This window comes from Pseudorca crassidens, chromosome X, assembly GCF_039906515.1.
Source record: "Pseudorca crassidens isolate mPseCra1 chromosome X, mPseCra1.hap1, whole genome shotgun sequence".
NCBI lineage: Eukaryota > Metazoa > Chordata > Mammalia > Artiodactyla > Delphinidae > Pseudorca > Pseudorca crassidens.
The window spans coordinates 58910963-58930504 of NC_090317.1; the positions used below are offsets into that span (position 1 = coordinate 58910963).

A 19542-nucleotide genomic window follows, 5' to 3' on the forward strand; every position below is an offset into this window, starting at 1 on the left:
TCCTTGGGTTTATCCTGTTTGGGACTTTCTGCACTTCCTGTACTTTGGTGGCTATTTCTTTTCCCATGTCAGGGAAGTTTTCAACTATAATCTCTTCACATATTTTCTCGGGTCCTTTCTCTCTCTCTTCTCCTTCTGGGACACCTGTAATGCGAATGTTGTTGTGTTTAATGTTGTCCCAGAGGTCTCTTAGACTGTCTTCATTTCTTTTCATTCTTTTTTCTTTTTTCTGTTCCACAGCAGTGAATTCCACCATTCTGTCTTCCATGTCACTTATCCATTCTTCTGCCTCAGTTATTCTGCTAGTGATTCCTTCTAGTGTTTTTTTCATTGCAGTTATTGTATTGTTCATCTCTGTTTGTTTGTTCTTTAATTCTTCTAGGTCTTTGTTAAACATTTCTTGCACCTTCTCGATCTTTGCTTCCATTCTTTTTCCGAGGTCCTGGGTCATCTTCACTATCATTTTTCTGAATTATTTTTCTGGAAGGTTGCCTATCTCCACTTCGTTTAGTTGTTTTTCTGGGGTTTTATCTTTTTCCTTCATCTGGTGCATAGCGCTCTGCCTTTTCATCTTGTCTATCTTTCTGTGAATGTGGTTTTTGGTCCACAGGCTTCAGGATTGTAATTCTTCTTGCTTCTGCTGTCTGCCCTCTGGTGGATGAGAGTGTCTGAGAGGCTTGTGCAAGTTTCCTGATGGGAGGGACTGGTGGTGGGTAGAGCTGGCTGTTGCTCTGGTGGGCAGAGGTCAGTAAAACTTTAATCCACTTGTCTGCTGTTGGGTGGGGCTGGGTTCCCTCCCTGTTGGCTGTTTGGCCCGAGAGGACCCAACACTGGAGCCTACCCAGGCTCTTTGGTGGGGCTAATGGTGGACTCTGGGAGGGCTCACGCCAATAAGTACTTCCCAGAACTTCTGCTGCCAGTGTCTTTGTCCTCTCAGTGAGACACAGCCACCCCCTGCCTCTGCAGAAGACCCTCCAACACTAGCAGATAGGTCTGGTTCAGTCTCCTATGGGGTCACTGCTCCTTCCTCTGGGTCCCGATGCACACACTACTTTGTGTGTGCCTTCCAAGAATGGAGTCTCTGTTTCCCCCAGTCCTGTCAAAGTCCTGCAATCAAATCCTGCTAGCCTTCAAATTCTGATTCTCTAGGAATTCCTCCTCCCTTTGCCGGACCCCCAGGTTGGGAAGCCTTATGTGGGGCTCAGAACCTTCACTCCAGTGGGTGGACTTCTGTGATATAAGTGTTCTCCAGTTTGTGAGTCACCCACCCAGCAGTTATGGGATTTGGTTTTATTGTGATTGCGCCCCTCTACCATCTCACTGTGGCTTCTCCTTTGTCTTTGGATGTGGGGTATCCTTTATGGTGAGTTCCAGTGTCTTCCTGTCGATGATTGTTCAGCAGTTAGTCGTGATTCTGGTGGTCTCTCAAGAAGGAGTGAGAACACATCCTTCTCCTCTGCCATCTTGAACCTGGTCTTCAAAGTATTTCTTTTTCATAAGAAAAACTTGTGTTGTCTTATTTTTCATTTTTGTTTAATTTGCTCTCCTGAGATCTACATTGACTGTGCTCTCTTGGCTATATTATCCATTGACTCTGCTTTACTAATTTTTAGAGGACATGGATATCAGTAGTTCTTTTCTCTACCCTCTCATTAAGTTCTAATACTGAACCCCTCTGTTGACTGTTTCTGGAGACACTGAATGCTCTTGTTGAGCAGCTTTCTTTTTCTTTGCAGCAGTGCTGACCATGTAAAACTCCTGTACATTAGATTTGGCCATTTAGCAGTGTAGTATTTGATATTAGGGTAGGGTATGGATGACCTTGGACCAGACATGTCTGTAACCAGTAGTCTGAATCTAATTACTTCAGCTAGTGTTCTTGTGAACTTCAACTGTCTCACTTACTAGATTTCCTGCTATTACTATTTCTTGAGATATCTTTTTCTCTGATGTCAGGAATAACTCTACCTTTCCCAGGTACTTGGAAATTAGTAATGAATAGTATGTTAGACCAAGTGTGAGGTGACTGATTCTTAATACCATTTGTCATTGTAGGAAAATTGCTGAATTTCTGATTTTAGTATGTCCTATTTGCAAAATGATAGTGGTAATATTCTAGATATTTAACCTCCACCAACCCACATGCTAGTTTCTATGGGGATAAAGAGATAAATAAAACATGAATCTTGCCCTTGTGTACAAAGATTACAAGCTCTAAGGTCAGGTAGGCCTGGATCTGTACCCTGGCTTCCCCACTTACTAGATGAGTGAACTTTAACAAGTTCTGTGATTGGAAGTGATTTGGAAGAAGCACTGTGATGGAAAGAGATTCTTTACCTGCTAAATCAGAGATTCTATATCTTTGTTTCTGTCTCTGCACTATTCATGTACATGGAATACTTCCATCATCCGTCCATCTATTCAGTCATCCATGAACAGTTGTTATCTGCGTGCCAGGCACTGGAGATACAGCACAGAACAAGACAATCATGGTCTTTGTTCTTGTGGAGCTTAGAGTCTACTGGGGGACATTAAGGAACAAATAAATTAGTAAGATAATTACACATTGAGATCTGTTCAGTATGCAGATCTGGCTTTGTCCCTCCCTATGTAAAAAGTTTCAGTGACTTTATATCACTTCAGAATGAAGTCTGAGACCCTTTTACATGACACATGAGACTCTGGGGTCTGACCTTTGCCTGCCTCTCTCAGCTCATCTCTTCTCTCTCTGCTTCCATTTTATTGTCAGTAACACTGAACTGCTTGTGGTTCCCTCCCTGTACTTCTCTTACTTGCCTCTGTACCCCTGCAGATGCTGCCCTTCTGCTGAAATGTTCTTCTTATTTGCTTGTTTTAACTGGTTTTAACTGCTTCAAAAGCAGCTAATATATCACTTCCTCCAAAGAGCATTCCCTGATACTCTGCCCCTCCCCCCCAAGCTTTCACCTCTTAGAACAGTGCTTGGCACATGGTTGTTATGCCACACACTATGTCAAACAAATAAGCTACCAATGTGTTAGCAGTCCAATGTCTTATTAGACTTAACAAAAATCTAGGGCAGTGTCAGTGGAGATGGAGAAAAGGGGCTAGTTTTGAGTAGCAGATTAGATGTGGGAAGAGAGATTTTGAGCTAGGGAAACTCTATAACTGCTGGTCATGCCATTAACTGAGACTGGGATTCCAAGTGGGGGAACATGTGAGGAGCCATGATTTAACTGTCTATTACCTATCCAGAAAAAATAGGTAATAGACAGTTAAAAATATGGATACAGAGCTTGGGATTGATTACAACAGAGAACCGTAGGTTTGGAATTATAATCATGTTTGAGACTATTGGAGTAGATTTTTACCCAAGAAAAATGAGTAATAGGCATTTTGGAATGGTTTCATCGAAGAGGTGGCATTTGAACTAAAGTGTTTGAGAAAGTATGGAAGGGCATAGTGAGTAGGGGGAATTATCTTGTTTCCTTCAATTACTGGGAATCTTCTAATTTCCTTAATTAATATATTTTCCTTTTCATGATTTCATATGTGATTTATGTATTCCTTATCATAAAAACAGTTGGGATATTAATTCTGAAGATTATAGAGAATGGATACCTGTTTTAATGTTATTTTTATCTTCTGGGCCAAATTCCAGATAAAGAGTTTTCATCTTGCTGATTGTTTTCTTCCTTATCATCATTTTGCTCTTTATGTCCTCATGTCATTGAACCAAGAACTGAATAACCGTTGTGATTTGTTGATTTAGAAAGCTCAGCTCTAGAAATGTTCTGTCTGGCTTCAGTGATTCTTATGATCAGCTTGGTCATTGTGTCCGTGTAACTGGAAATTCCTATCATGTTCCTCCTCAATTTACTATTTATGAGGCTCAGCAAGGCCCTCAACTAAATCCAGAATGTTGTTAATCTTTAATGGCTTCCTCAGGTTCATGTGGGAGGGGTGGACAAGGGGGTATTTTAATGTCTCTGGCAGCACTGTTTCATTTTGTTGTTTTTCATTACTTGAATGTCATAATTTTTATATTAATCTTTGTAATACAAAGTCTAAGTCTAGGTACCAAATTAATATTCCTTTACTCATTGTTCTCCCAATTAGGCCTAATATATGACAGTAAGTAAGTATCTGAGCGGAAAACAAATCTTATCACTTACTTAAATGTATTTTGGTTTGAACAGCTTTGCTCAGGCCTAGAGCCTTAGTACTTTAGTGTGAGACTGTCAGGTAAGTTGTATTATCATCTACCAGACTGACTAGGCATATGTGACCATCACCTCAATTTCTGCAGAAATCAATATTTTTTTCTGTAGCAATAGCTCTTGACTTTTCTCCACCTAGCACAGCGTAAAGATACAACAGTACTGTGGCACACTACATGGTGATTCTTCCTTGGGATTTGGGAGCTTATCAGAATCTCCAGGGGTACTTATAATTTGAAAAAGTCCCCCAGGTGTGATTCTGATTTGCTTCCTTCTCCTTCTTCTACTCTAAGAATCACTGTTTCATCCAGAAGCTTCAGCATAAAGAGGCACATTTATTGGCATATTGTGCTTGCATAGTTGAGCTCCCCAATCTCCATGCACCCATCCTTCCCTCTTGAGTGGTCCTCAGTAGTTCTAATACCGTAATTTCTGAAACCAATGTCTGCCTGTCACCAAAGGTGTAGCTACCACCAAAGCAGCCCCATTAGTGTTTGGAAGCCTACAAGCAAGGAGCTCTCCACAAGCTTGAGGGCAAGGTTTAGTTGTGTGGTTTATTTAAATGGGAGCCCTTTGCAAAGACTTAGACTGGAGTCCAAGATTTGTACTAATATCGCTCCCTCTCTCAATTTGATCCCAACATTTTATGGTGAAAATTTTCAACTCTGCGCCAATGTTGAAAGAATTTCAAGATGATCACCTATATATCCACCACCTAGATTCTGCAGTTAACATTTTAATATGCTTGCTTAATCATATGTCTACACAAATATTCATCCCTCTGTTCATCTATTCACCGTTTTTAAGCATTTCACAGTAAATTCCGGATATCAGTACAATTCACCCTAAACACTTCAGTACACATATCATTAACTAGAGTTTAATATTTGTTTACAGCTTTTTCTTCTGATATAATATTTACATATGATAAAGTGCAAAAATCTTTTTTTTTAAATATTTATTTAGGCTGTGCTGGGTCTTGGTTGTGGCACGCAGGATCTTCACTGCTGCATGTGGGCTCTTTAGTTGTGGCATGCAGGTAGCGTCCAGTTCTCTGACCAGAGATTGAACCCGGGCCCCCTGCATTGGGAGTGTCTTAGCCACTGGATCACCAAGAAAGTCCCTAAAGTGCCGAAATCTTAAGTGTTCATTACCTGAGTGCTGACAGATGATAAATCTGTATAACCCAAATCCCTATCAAGATATAGAAGATTTTTACACTCTCTTTTTTCTGCCCAGATTATTCCCTCTTGACTTTGTATAGTCTCTGAGTTAAAGGTAAGAAAAAGGCTTGTCAGTGTTTCCAGGACAAATAAGGATCAATGCTTCATGATGGATCAGCAGATTTCTCTTTCCCCTCGCCAAAGTACCTTGTGTTTTAAATTATATATGAATGTCTTAAACAAGAGAATGAGAGAATTCCCTGGTGGTCCAGTGGTTAGGGCTCGGTACTTTCACTGCCAGGGCCCAGGTTCGATCCCTGGTCAGGAAACTAAGATCCCACAAGCCTCGCGGCACAGCCCCCCAATTTTTTTTTTAATTAAAAAAATAAGTAAATAAATAAAACAGGAGACTGAATGAGTAACTTGCCTTTCAGTTTTTAAATACTTATTTTGGAAAATAGGTATAAATACTTTATGTAGTTAAGTATTATAAAACGAGAGCTCTAGTTTAATGAACTGTGAAGAGATATGCATAGAAACATAAGTGGGGAAGAGAAAGGAAGTGGGATGAAGGTGAGATGGGGAAAAAAATCACCTAAATATTAATGTAATATAACATGCATTAATATGTAGTTAATTGATTTAAAATATGTATATCTAACATCACGAGATATCATAGTCTATCCTGATGACAGTGGCATGCCATTTATTCAAGAATATCAGCATATCATAATCTGCCTTTAGGAAATACACATTAAATTCCTCTCACAATTGGCCTTGGGTATTTGTCATTTTACTGTTAATGCCTTTATGCCTGGTAAATAGCTCTTACTTGGCTTATTTTTAGAGTGATGTAACATATTTTAATTTATACCAGTATATTTAAAATATGACATAAGTTTGAAATTATTTGCTTGCGTTTTATGAGGAGCAACACATAAGTGTATTTCTAATAAAATAATTCTAGTCCCGAAAGGAAAGCTGTGACAAAAGTAAATTGTGCTATTTCCATAATAAAAAGATATAGAAAACATGCAGGCATTTGCATATAGTTCCTGAAATATTGCATACTGGCTTGGTCAGTGCTGGTAAGTCCATTTCAAGGATGTTTCCCTTAGTCCATTAGTTTGGATAATGAGCCCTATAAAGTACATTTATAACTTGTGGCACTGTAAGGAGATGGATTCTAATTTTCATCCTTTTATCTAGACACACTGAAAGAAGGTCAGTGGAGGGTTCTATATGATTCATTTTCCCAACACACATCAGATGACAGAGACCTGATAATGTCCATGCATAAGTGTTTTCCTTATTTGGAAACAGCACTTGAAAGAAATCTTTATATGATCATCCTTTGGAGTAAAGTGGAAACAGATATTAAAAGAAGCTCCATCCCATTTTTTGGTTTAAAACATTATCACACGTGGGACAAGATAGCTATTCTTGAACAAAAGAGAAAGTGACACTTAACAGAAAAATAAAAAGCCTTTAGTGACTTTTACAGGCTGTGAATGATATAACAAGATATTTAATCAACTTTTCCTCCCCCTCTTCTTAGATCTGTTAAGGAAAAAAAAAAGCCTGTTTCCTAAACAAAGAAAAAGCTTCTATGTTCCTAAACATTAGAAAAGCTTATAGAATAATACTTGTCCTAGCTTTATTCTTATTATTAAGCATTCAAAATAAATAAGTTCTAGTCTATACTTATCTTATAGTTTAAAAGACTTCAAAATAGCAATAAGAATGTATATTCTGCAGTTTAGTGAAGTTTTGTGCCAAAAATGTGAAATTGTAGGCAATTTAAAAATCTTGTCTTTTAAGACATTAGTTTTAGATTCAAGATTGGTAGCTGATTATGTTCATTTTCTCAATTATGTAATCATTAATGAGAACTATTTCTCTGTGCTTATCTTCTTCGTAGATGTAAAGCAATCATAGATCAGTTTGGTCAGAGAATAATCTCTAAGCATTTCCTTGTGGAAGACAGTTACTTTTCTGAGAACACATGCTCGCATGTGCAATACAGGTAAGGCACCCCTCCAGCCACTCTGCAAGGGAAGGTGAAACGGGGAAATTCATCTGTGTGATTACACTGACACTTCTGAATGACTCTGTTCTTCAAGTAAGATGCAAATGTATACCAAACCAAAGATATATTCAGTGTGTTACCACTGTTCTCTTATAAGGTCTGGTTTTGTGGAGGAGCCTAGCCTAATGTTGACTCCTTTGCATCAGCTGGGGTCTGTCTCCAGGTCACACATCCTCCTTTCATGAGCCAAGAAAAGATTAAAGCAGAACTTGACTTGGTTTGGAGAGGTGACACTTTTATCATAACAGTTCTTTGAAACATGCCTTCTGGTGGTTGTATAGCTATATAAATGAAATTTATCCATGGAATCTGAGTCACTTATTAACTGTTTTCTGCATTATAGGCAGATCTCCAGGGCAGTCTTGATTACGGATAGGTCTGTACTAAAAACAGATTCGGATCAACAGGTAATTCCAGTTCTGTACTTTTTAATAGCATGTTACTAACTTAATCTACATGGTAATATGTGTAAATTAACATCGGTGAAATAAAATATATTAACCAATATGTACTAATACATTTAATGCATTTTAAAAACACATAATGGCAATTATGTAATAATCTTGGTTTCTTAAAGATTTCCTTTCAGTGGAACAAATAATTGCATCTTATGTAACAGATTTATTCTAGGAATATTGAAATCACCGTAGTTTTTTTTACAGCTGTTTCTATGAAATTGAAAGTATATTACTATGAGAAGAAAAGCATTTAGAAGCATTTAAAAATCTTGGAGGAAAAGGCTTTATGGTAACCAGTCCTACAGCAGTGGTGGTAAGCTCACCATTAGGGGCCCAGTGTGAATGAATATCAGCACACGTTTTCAGTTCTGACACTTCCTCATCACCATGGTTCATTTCGGTACCCCCTTCCTCCTCATAACTCCTGATTCGTTAGAAGTGTCTTTATACCTGTGGTTTTTCCTCAGTTTGAACACTTAAATTCCAGAAGTATGCCCCCTTCTCCTTCTGACCATAATTTACAGGACTGATAAAATCAGCTTACTTAGTAAGTGTGACTGTCAGACCTATCGTATATGCTACTGCTAAAAATAGTTTCCGAAATTTCCTTAAGTTGGAAGCTTTGTATTATATAAAGCAAATATGTTAATTTTACGAGTGAGCGCAAATACTTTCATTTAATCATTCAGCAGACAATGAGTGCCTTCGACATGCCAGCCAGTGTGCTGGATTCTGAGGAGATAGTGCTGACCATGATAGCATCTGTGCCCTCATAGCTTGCAGTCCAGAGGATACAGATACAGACAGATAAATAGCAACAACAGTACAGTGTGACAGGTGTGAGCGAGAAGTGGTAAAATCATAGCACTCATCACACTGTCCTGTAGTTGCTAGTTTACTTGTCTGTAGCTCCCAGTAAACCATAAGCTTTGTGAATGGGTCGAAGAATGACAAAGGCAGAAAAGTGAAGAGAGCAAACAGATGCTTCTGAAGAAGCTAAGCTGGGAAGAGTAAGAGGGAAGAAGTGATTCCTGCAGCGGGATGTGGAAGCGAAGAGGGCATTTCTTTAAAGTATTAGAGCAGCGGTCCCCAACACTTTTGGCACCAGGGACCAGTTTCGTGGAAGAGTTTTTTTCCATGGACCAGGGTGGGGGGGATGGTTTTGGGATGATTCAATCGCATTACATTTATTGTGCGCTTTATTTCTATTATTATTACATTGTAATATATAATGAAATAATTATACAACTCACCATATGGCAGAATCAGTGGGGGCCCTGAACTTGTTTTCACTTGCGACTCACTGATAGGGTTTTGATATGAGTTTGCAAGCAATTGATTTATTATGGTCTCTGTGCAGTCAAACCTCTCTGCTAATGATAATCTGTATTTGCAGCCGCTCACCAGTGCTAGCATCACCGCTTCAGCTCTACCTCAGATCATCAGGCATTAGATTCTCATAAGGAGTGTGCAACCTAGATCCCTCGCATGCGCAGTTCACAATAGGGTTCGCGCTCCTATGAGAATCTATTGCCACCACTGATTTGATAGGAGGCGGAGCTCAGGCGGTAACGCGAGCAATGGGGAACGGCTGTAAATACAGATGAAGCTTCACTCGCTTGCCTGCCGCTCACCTCCAGCTGTGCGGCCCAGTTCCTAACAGGCCACAGACACCGGTACCCATCCGTGGCCCGGGGGTTGGGGCCCCCTGTATTAGAGTATATTTCAACTGATGGGGATGGGGCCAGTAGAGAGGGAGAGGTTGAAGATTCCCAGGAGAAAAGGAGGATAATTGATGCAGCAAGGTCCAGATAAAGGCTGGGGAGGATGGGATTCAGAGAACAGGTAAAAAACATTACCCTTAGATGGGATGTGAGACACTTTGAAATAAGAGGGTGAATGCAGGAGAATCTGTAGGTTTGGGAGTACCCATCTGATGGGTTCTATTTACTTTTTAAATTACAAGGTGAGGTTATCTCCTGAGAATGGAGGTATGAGTGTGGGGATGGGTCAAAGCTCATGGAAGGGTGTAAAATAATCACCGTGGAGAGTGACCTGTCTCGTGGTCAGATGGCTGGGCAGTGTTGAGGGGTCCAATTAAATCTGGAGGTCATGGGTTTACAGTGGCATTAATCTGCTCTGATCCTTCCAGCTTTTTCATTCTCTTACCCCCACCCAGCCTACTCATTGACCTATTAAAAGAGACCTCCAATTCCTTGTTCCCTCTGTTTCCTCCGGGATTACTAGCTCCCTTCTGCCCTCTTCCTTTTCCGTGTCCTAGACCACACGGTGGATCTTCTGAACTGCTCTTTCTCCAACACCTTCAATTCCTGTGTAGCCATGTTCTTCCTCTGCACCCACAGAGGAAAGTCCCATACCTGGATGAAGCTGGGATCTACACCTGGATCACTAAGGCTGATTGGGAAAACAGTACAGCCAGACAGACTGGCGCCACCACAGTGTTGGGGGCACCAACCTCATCCAGCAGGACCCTCAGTACCCACCACCAGTTAGCTCCTCACTGGCTCAGACAGTGCCCTCTCCCCTCAGAGCCTAGTCCAACTTTTCACTATTTTACCCACCTTTAGCCCTCTCACTCTCCCCCATCACTTTGCTGAGAAAAGTAAGGACACCTACTAAACACAGTGCCCTTTGACCTCCTGCCCGACCACCCACAACTTATGTATACCAGCACAGAGACTAATGAGGGGTCTCCCGTCCTTGTCCAAGGCCAAGCCCTTTCACCAGCACGCTTGACACACACATGCACCCACACCACCCTGTATGCCTGCTCTCTCTCCTACATTTTTAGCCTCTCCCCACTATTGGCACCTTCCCCTCAACCTATACACATGTATTAGCATTTTCTGTTCCAAAAATTAAAATAATAAGGCAAACAGAAAAATGCTCCCTTGAGTCTGCCCCCATCTGTAGCTAGTATCCAATCTCTCCCCTGCTCCTGTCAATATTTTTGAGATGGTATCTCTACTTGCTGCCTCCAGCTCCTTACGTCTCATTCATTTCTAGACCAACCTGGCTTCTACCCTCACATTCCTACCATAGTTTCTCTTGGTAAGTTTATTAATAACTTTGTACTAGTCAAGACCACAGGGCGTTTTTGGAGTTTTGTTTACTAGGTCTTTTCTGGTATATTTGACAGTGTTGATTATTCCCTTTCTCTTGAAACTCTCTACTCCTTTGGCTTCCATGACACTGTGTTCTCCTGGTTTTCCTCATAACTCTCTGGCTATTCCCTCTCTGCCTCCTCTGTGGGCTCTATCCTCCTCTTAAATATTGGGCTTCCTCGGGGTTCTCAGCTCAGCCCACCATATCTGTTACTCTTTGCACACTTGCTGTTTGACTCCATGTACTCTCATGGTTCCAACTCTGCATAAAAGTTGGTGACAGCTTTCCACTTGTATATCTCCCAGGACTTTTGGCCCACAGGCCAAATTTCCTACTGGACATCTGTCCCAAGGACTCCTCAAACTGAACATACTCAGAGCTGAACTCACCGTCTTCCCTCTCCAAACTACTCATCCATCGCTTCCTACTTCCATGAAAGCACTTACATCCTTCCAACAACGATTTCTTCCTCCTATCTCTGAAATCTCATGAGCCTCCAGGTCCTTGTCACTGTACATCCTAGAAGTTGCTCCAGTCTGCTTTTCCTCTTGATCCTTATTCTCACTGCTCCAGTTTTGGAACTCATCACCTCTTCCTTCTAACTGGTCACCCTGCTTCTCATCTTGTCTCCTATAAATCTATCCTCCATATAGCCATCAGAGAGATCAATCTAAAATGTACACCTGGCCTGCCTTTTTTTGTTTCCTATATGAGTTTTTTTCCCCCTTTTTAAATTTTTGAAGCACAAATAAAATGATGAGACTTAGAGGAAAGAGTAGGTGTCAGTCTAGATAAATTTTATGGAAGTGGTATTAAAGTGTTGAAGGAATTATCTTTTGGTGGCTGTTATAATCTCTCTGAGATTTAAGACAGTTACATTCTCAGGGTTCAGACAGAAGGCACTGTGGTAGGGGGTCACTGATTATATCTCAGTTTTTTTAAAAAAATATAGATGATAGTTGTAGGAAACAAAAGAAGTACTTACGTGTTGATACAGTCCTTAAGATACCTTTCCAGTTATACACATGTTTTTAGTCATAGTCATTTGATAATTATATGACATTAAATCCATGTTTTAGTGGTTCCTCTCTCTTTAATGCTAAAGTACAACACTTTTTATCATAGACAGCAGCAAAAGGAGTTAAGAGGAATATGGAGAACACAATTTTTGAGACATTGTAAAACCCAAAATGTATATACAGGTAATGACAGTAAGATAGTCATGACTATCAAAATAATTTCTATTTTCAGAACTTGTAGGCATTTCCTCAGTAGGCTATCAATGTGACATTGCCAGTCAAAAATCTAAGCATAATGCTCACAGGTAAAAGTACAAATGGGGCTTTACTTTTTGGCAATGTTTCCTATATAAAATGATATAGTTTCCTCAGATTGAAGATTAAATTGAGAATTAATATTGAAGCTTTTGGTTCTGTAGAGAAACACTGACCTGATGGTTATTTAAAGTCTTTTAAATATAAAGCCATATAGCATATGAGTGCTGCCTAGGGCAGCATACTACATATTAATGGAGTCCTTAAATTACTTGGAAGCCATTCATTTTGAAACATTTTTGTATATGTTTAGCTGTACTTTGGTACATTTTGACATATACTTTGCTTATTTCAATTTCTTTGCAATTTGTAACATTTTAAATTTTTAGTGCTCTATAACTGCTATTTTTACCCAATATGAATAATAAACATTAATTTAATGTGCTCTGATTTCAAACAGTGAAGTACATACAACTCAGAGGTAATTAATCATATCCTTTGAAAATATGTAGTAAGTGAAGGATTTAATAAATATTAAAGATATTTGAAATATTTATTGTCTACAAATTAAAGGACTGCAATATATATATCATATGTAAATATATCAATAATGCAGAAACTGGACATTAGGACACATGTGCATGCTTTATGTTTCAAACTGTGTTCTAAAATTCAATCCTTCCAGATCAGTGTTTTTCAAACATCAATGAGAGTTTGAAAAAAGACACTCAGTTTGGAAGTTAATTACACTCTAATGATAGAAAAATGAAAATGAGATCTAACAGCTATGTCTGATATTTTGTTTCTGCTTTTTAGATTTCCATTTTGACAGTGCCAGCAGAAGAACCAGGAGCTTTTGCTGTTCGGGTCATTGAGTTATGTTCCTCAACAATGACATGTATGAAAGGCACATGTAAGCACAACAGAGTCTGGTATTTTCTTTTGTGTTTGTTTAGGAAGTAAATGGGGACAGCTGTTGTTACCGTTCTCAGGGTTGTGTTAGTAGAGTTTTGCTGTATATATATATATATATATATATATATATATATATATATTTTTTTTTTTTTTTTAATCTACAGTATTTGTTCAAACAGTGTATGTTCATACAGTAAGTCATTTCATACCTTCCCCTTGCCTCTAAACATTTCTATGGCTAAATCTTCACAGGCACCATTGTTAATCTCTCCAGTGAAAGGATTTCTGTGACTTTCCAATTCTTTCTTTCTTTTTTTTTTTTGTAACATCTTTATTGGAATATAATTGTTTACAATGTTGTGTTCGTTTCTGCTGTATATCAGTGAATCAGCTATATGTATACATATATCCCCATATCCCCTCCCTCTTGTGTCCCCTCCCACCCTCCCTATACCACCCCTCTAGGTGGTCACAAAGCACCCAGCTGATCTCCCTGTGCTATGTGGCTGCTTCCCAGTAGCTATCTGTTTTACATTTGGTAGTGTATATATGTCAATGCTACTCTCTCACTTTGTCCCAGCTTACCCTTCCCCCTCCCTATGCCCTGAAGTCCATTCTCTGCTTCTGCATCTTTATTCCGATCCTGCCTCTAAGTTCATCAGAACCGTTTTTTTCTTTTTAGATTCCATGTATATGTGTTAGCATATGGTATTTGTTTTTCTCTTTCTGACTTCCTTCACTCTGTATGACAGACTCTAGGTCTATCCACCTCACTATAGAGGACTCAATATCATTTCTTTTTATGGCCGAGTAATATTCCATTGTATATATGTGCCACATATTCGTTATCCATTCATCTGTCGATGGACACTTAGGTTGCTTCCATGTCCTGGCTATTGTAAATAGTGCTGCAATGAACATTGTGATACATGACTCTTTTTTTGAATTATGGTTTTTTTCAGGGTATATGCCCAGTAGTGGGATTGCTGGGTCGTATGGTAGTTCTATTTGTAGTTTTTTAAGGAACTTCCATACTCTTCTCCATAGTGGCTGTATCAATTTACATTCCCACCAACAGTGCAAGAGTGTTCCCTTTTCTCCACACCCTCTCCAGCATTTATTGTTTGTAGGTTTTTTGATGATGACCATTCTGACCAGTGTGAGGTGATACCTCACTATAGTTTTGATTTGCATTTCTGTAATGATTAGTGATGTTGAGCATCCTTTCATGTGTTTTTAGGCAATCCATGTATCTTGTCTGGAGAAATGTTTATTTAGGTCTTCTGCCCATTTTGTGATTCAGTTGTTTGTTTTTTTGATATTAAGCTACATGAGCTGCTTGTAAATTTTGGAAATTAATCCTTTGTCAGTTACTTCATTTGAAAATATTTTCTCCCATTTTGAGGGTTGTCTTTTCATCTTGTTTATGGTTTCCTTTGCTGTGGAAAAGCTTTTAAGTTTCATAGATCCCATTTGTTTATTTTTGCTTTTATTTCCATTTCTCTAGGAGGTAGGTCAAAAAGGATCTTGGTGTGATTATGTCATAGAGTGTTCTGCCTATATTTTCCTCTAAGGGTTTTATAGTGTCCATCATGTTTAATGTGTCATTTAAAGCTTGTGTTTCCTTATTTATTTTCATTTGGATGATCTGTCCATTGGTGAAAGTGGGGTGTTAAAGTCCCCTAGTAGTATTGTGTTACTTTTGATTTCCCCTTTTATGCCTGTTAGCATTTGCCTTATATATTGAGGTGCTCCTATGTTGGGTGCAGAAATATTTACAATTGTTATATCTTCTTCTTGGATTGATCCCTTGATCATTATGTAGTGTCCTCTGTGTCTTTTGTAATAGTCTTTATTTTAAAGTCTATTTTGTCTGATATTAGAATTGCTACTCCAGCTTTCTTTAAATTTCCATTTGCATGGAATATCTTTTCCCATCCCGTCACTTTCAGTCTGTATGTGTCCCTAGGTCTGAAGTGGGTGTCTTGTAGACAGCCTACATACGGGTCTTGTTTGTATCCATTCAGCTAGTCTGTGTCTTTTGGTTGGATCATTTAATCCATTTACATTTAAGGTAATTATCAATATGTATGTTCCTATTGCCATTTTCTTAATTATTTTGGGTTTGTTTTTGTAGGTCTTTTCCTTCTCTTGTGTTTCCTGCCTAGAGAAGTTCCTTTAGCATTTGTTGTAGAGCTGGTTTGGTGGTGCTGAATTCTCTTAGCTTTTGCTTGTTTGTAAAGGTTTTGATTTCTCCATTGAATCTGAATGAGATCGTTGCTGGGTAGAGTAATCTTGGTTGTAGGTTTTCCCTTTCATCACTTTAAATATGTCCTGCCACTCCCTTCTGGCTTGCAAAGTTTCTGATGAAAGATCAGCTGTTAAGCTTATGGGGATTCCCTTGTGTGTTATTTGTTGCTTTTCCCTTGCTGCTTTTAATTTTTTTTGTGTATTTAATTTTTGATATTTTGATTATAATGTGTCTTGGCATGTTTCTCCTTGGATTTATCCTGTATGGGACTCTCTGCAATTCCTGGACTTGATTGACTATTTCCTTTCCCATGTTAGGAAAGTTTTCAACTATAATTTCTTCCAGTATTTTCTCAGACACTTTCTTTTTCTCTTTTTCTTCTTTTGAGACCCCTATAATTTGAATGTTGGTGCGTTTAGTGTTGTCCCATAGGTCTCTGAGACTGTCCTCAATTCTTTTCATTCTTTTTTCTTTATTCTGCTCTGTGGTAATTTTTTCCACTAGTTTATCTTCCAGTTCACTTATCAGGTCTTCTGCCTCAGTTATTCTGCTATTGATTCCTTCTAGAGAATTTTTAATTTCATTTATGGTGTTGTTCATCCTTGTTTGTTTGCTCTGTAGTTCTTCTAGGTCCTTGTTAAACGTTCCTTGTATTTTCTCCATTCTTTTTCCAAGATTTTGGATCATGTTTACTAACATTACTCTGAATTCTTTTTCAGGTAGACTGTCTTTTTCCTCTTCATTTGTTTGGTCTGGTGGCTTTTTACGTTTCTCCTTCATCTGCTGTATAGTTCTCTGTCTTCTCATTTTGCTTAACTTACTGTGTTTGGGGTCTCTTTCTTGTAGTCTGCAGGTTTGTAGTTCCCGTTGTTTTTGGTGTCTGCCCCCAGTGGGTAAGGTTGGTTCAGTGGGTTGTGTAGGCTTCCTGGTGGAGGGGACAGGTGTCTGTGTTCTGGTGGATGAGGCTGGATCTTGTCTTTTTGAGGGGCAGGACTGCTTCCAGTGGTGTTTTTGGGGGGTGTCTGTGAGCTTATTATGCTTTTAGGCAGCCTCTCTGTTCATGGGTGGGGGTGTGTTCCTGTCTTGCCAGTTGTTTGGCATGAGGCTTCCAGCACTGGACCTTGCTGGCCGTTGGGTGGAGCCGGGTCTTAGCTTTTAGGCAGAGATCTCTGGGATAGCTCTCGCCGATTAATATTACATGGAGTTGGGAGGTCTCTGGTGGTCCAGTGCCGTAAATTCAGCTCTCCCACATCAGAGGCTCAGGCCTGACACCAGGCTGGAGCACCAAGACCCTGTCAGCCACACAGCTCAGACGAAAAGGGAGAAAAAGAGAAAGAAAAAAAAAAGTGAAAAAAAATAAAATAAAATAAAAACAAATAATTAAAGTAATAAAAATAAAAGTATACTTAATAAAAATGAGAGAGCAACAAAACCAATAAATAAATCCACCAATGATAACAAGTGCTAAAAACTATACTAAGATAAACATAAAAATCAGAAACAAGTCAGTCGCAGGCAGCAAACCCCAAGTCTACAGTTGCTCCCAAAGTCCACCACCTCAATTTTGGGTTGATTCCTTGTCTATTCAGGTATTCCACAGATGTAGGTACCTCAAGTTGATTGTGAGGATTTAATCTGCTGCTCCTGAGGCTGCAAGGAGAAATTTCCCTTTCTCTTCTTTGTTTGCACAACTCCTGGAGTTCAGCTTTGGAGTTAGCCCCTTCTCTGCGTGTAGGTTGCCCTCAGGCTTCTGTTTCCCCCCAGACAGGACGGGGTTAAAGCATCGGCTGATTAGGGGCCTCTGGCTCACTCAGGCTGGAAGGAGGGAGGGGTACGGTAGTTATAATTGGAATGCGGGGCGAGCCTGTGGCAGCAGAGGCCAGAGTAACATTGCACCAGCCTGAGTTGTGTGTTCTCCTGGGGAAGTTGTTCCTGGATCACGGGACCCTGGCTGTGGTGGGCTGTACAGGCTCGCAGGGTGGTGCGGTGGTGTGTAGATAGTGATCTGTGCTTGCACACAGGATTCTTGGTGGCTGCAACAGCAGCGTTAGCGTTTCATGCCTGTCTCCGGTGTCTGAGCTGATAGCCGCAGCTCACGCCCATCTCTGGAGCTCGTTTAAGCCGTACTCTGCCTTCTGTGGACAGACAGGGAAGGAATCCCCTCTCCTCGCGCATCCTGAAACAATGGTCTGTTGCCTCTTAGGTCCAGTTTTTCCCAGACTCCCTCCCGACTAGCTGTGGCGCACTAGCCCCCTTCAGGCTGTGTTTACGCCACCAACCCCAGTCCTCTCCCTGAGCCCGAGCCTCAGCTCCCAGCCCCCGCCCGCCCCCCGGTGGGTGAGCAGACAAGCCTCTTGGGCTGGTGAGTGCTGGTCGGCACCGATCCTCTGTGCGGGAATCTCTCCGCTTTGCCCTCCGCACCCTTGTTGCTGCGCTCTCCTCCGTGGCTTCGAAGCTTCCCCCCCTCTGCCACCCACAGTCTCCGCCTGCAAAGGGGCTTCTAGTGTGTGGAAACCTTTCCTCCTTCACAGCTCCCTCCCAGGGGTGCAGGTCACATCCCTATTCTTTTGTGTCTGTTTTTTCTTTTTTCTTTTGCCTACCCAGGTACATGTGGAGTTTCTTGCCTTTGGGGAGATCTGAGGTCTTCTGCCAGCGTTCAGTAGGTGTTCTGTATGAGTTGTTCCACACGTAGATGTATTTTTGATGTATTTGTGAGGAGGAAGGTGATCTCCACATCTTACTCCTCCACCATCTTGTAGGTCCTCCTATTATTCCTTTTAAGTGGACAAACTGAAAGAGCCAGTTCACAGAGGTCTAGTTCCAAGATCCTTTGCAAGGATTCTTTCTTTAATTTTTTTAAGTTTATTGGAAACTTACTTTCACAAAATTTATTTTCTTTACTGCTAGTTTTCCTCTTTTCCTTTGAATTCTTAATCTAGTTACTGAATTTCTACCATGTATAAATCCTCAATGTATTTCTTTTTTATGAGACTAAAGTTAGGGACTAATTAATCTATCTATTCTTTTATTTGTGTGTATTAAAATTTCTGTCTCACCACTCTCATGTATCATGCCTCCTCCAACATGTTTCTTAAAGATGTTTCACTAAGTTGAAATCAACATGTATACATTAGCCATCACTATGCCTAGACCTAAACTGTACTTGTAGGGATTATAAAGGAACAGAGGCTGACATTCCTGATTTGAAGTATTCATAATCTTACTGCACATCTAATGGAACAAGACAATATTAACTGTGTGCTCTGGTAGGCATATCAGGATAGATAAAGATGAATACAACATAGGCCCTGAACTTGGGGGACTCACAATCTAGTGGGACAGATAAGACAAACACAGAAGTAGCTGTAAGAGGCAGACTATTAAAATACCACAAGAGAGGTACCAACAAACTAGACACTAGAGAGTCATAGGAGGAAAACATAACAGTATCATTAGGATGTTTTTAAATTCTATAAACTTATATTAAGTTTTACTGAAACTCTTACATGAATTATGAGAAGCAGAAGACCAATCTGGTTTGGCCTAGTCAAGGAACACTTGACTATGTTTACAAGTGTAGTGCTATTACTTAAAAAAAATGACAAAAATGTGGTCAAAGAGAAGTGAGAGCTTGATGCCAGCAGAGAGAGGGAAGAAAACTTATCCAATATTGCTGTAATCCTAAATTTCCATTTGAAAAAGTAGCTCAGAGAAGGTTTTTTTCCTTTTATAGTGATACAGGTAAATCTTTACCCTGACATCTGTCCTTATTATTTTTCCCCTATTACTTTAGCCAGTTTTTGTGTGTGTCTTTTTATCTGTGTTAGCATCTTAAGTATAAAATAAAACTGCACATTTTTAATTTTCTAAATTGCATTTATTTTATGTTTGTGAATATTTCTGTAAATTTATTTTTATTGATTATTTTTCTATGTGAAATATTTTGTATTCCCAGTCTAATAATGCATATTCACTGTTGACAATTTGGAAGATATAAAAAAAGAAAAGTAAAATTAGTATAATCTTTCTACTTAGAAATGATAAATACTTGGTTATGTTTGTCTTTT

General features: G+C 39.6%; 1 protein-coding gene across 2 annotated transcripts in view; it reads left to right on the forward strand.

The window, feature by feature from the left end:
* The window catches only part of CHM (CHM Rab escort protein), a 198447-nt gene that overhangs the window by 134098 nt on the left and 44807 nt on the right, over nucleotides 1-19542 (forward strand). For both annotated transcript variants that reach the window (XM_067724234.1, XM_067724235.1), the window contains exons 10-12: nucleotides 7284-7388; nucleotides 7795-7858; nucleotides 13126-13222. In XM_067724234.1, the coding sequence (XP_067580335.1) occupies nucleotides 7284-7388; nucleotides 7795-7858; nucleotides 13126-13222 (266 nt within the window). The remainder of the gene's footprint in view (nucleotides 1-7283; nucleotides 7389-7794; nucleotides 7859-13125; nucleotides 13223-19542) is intronic.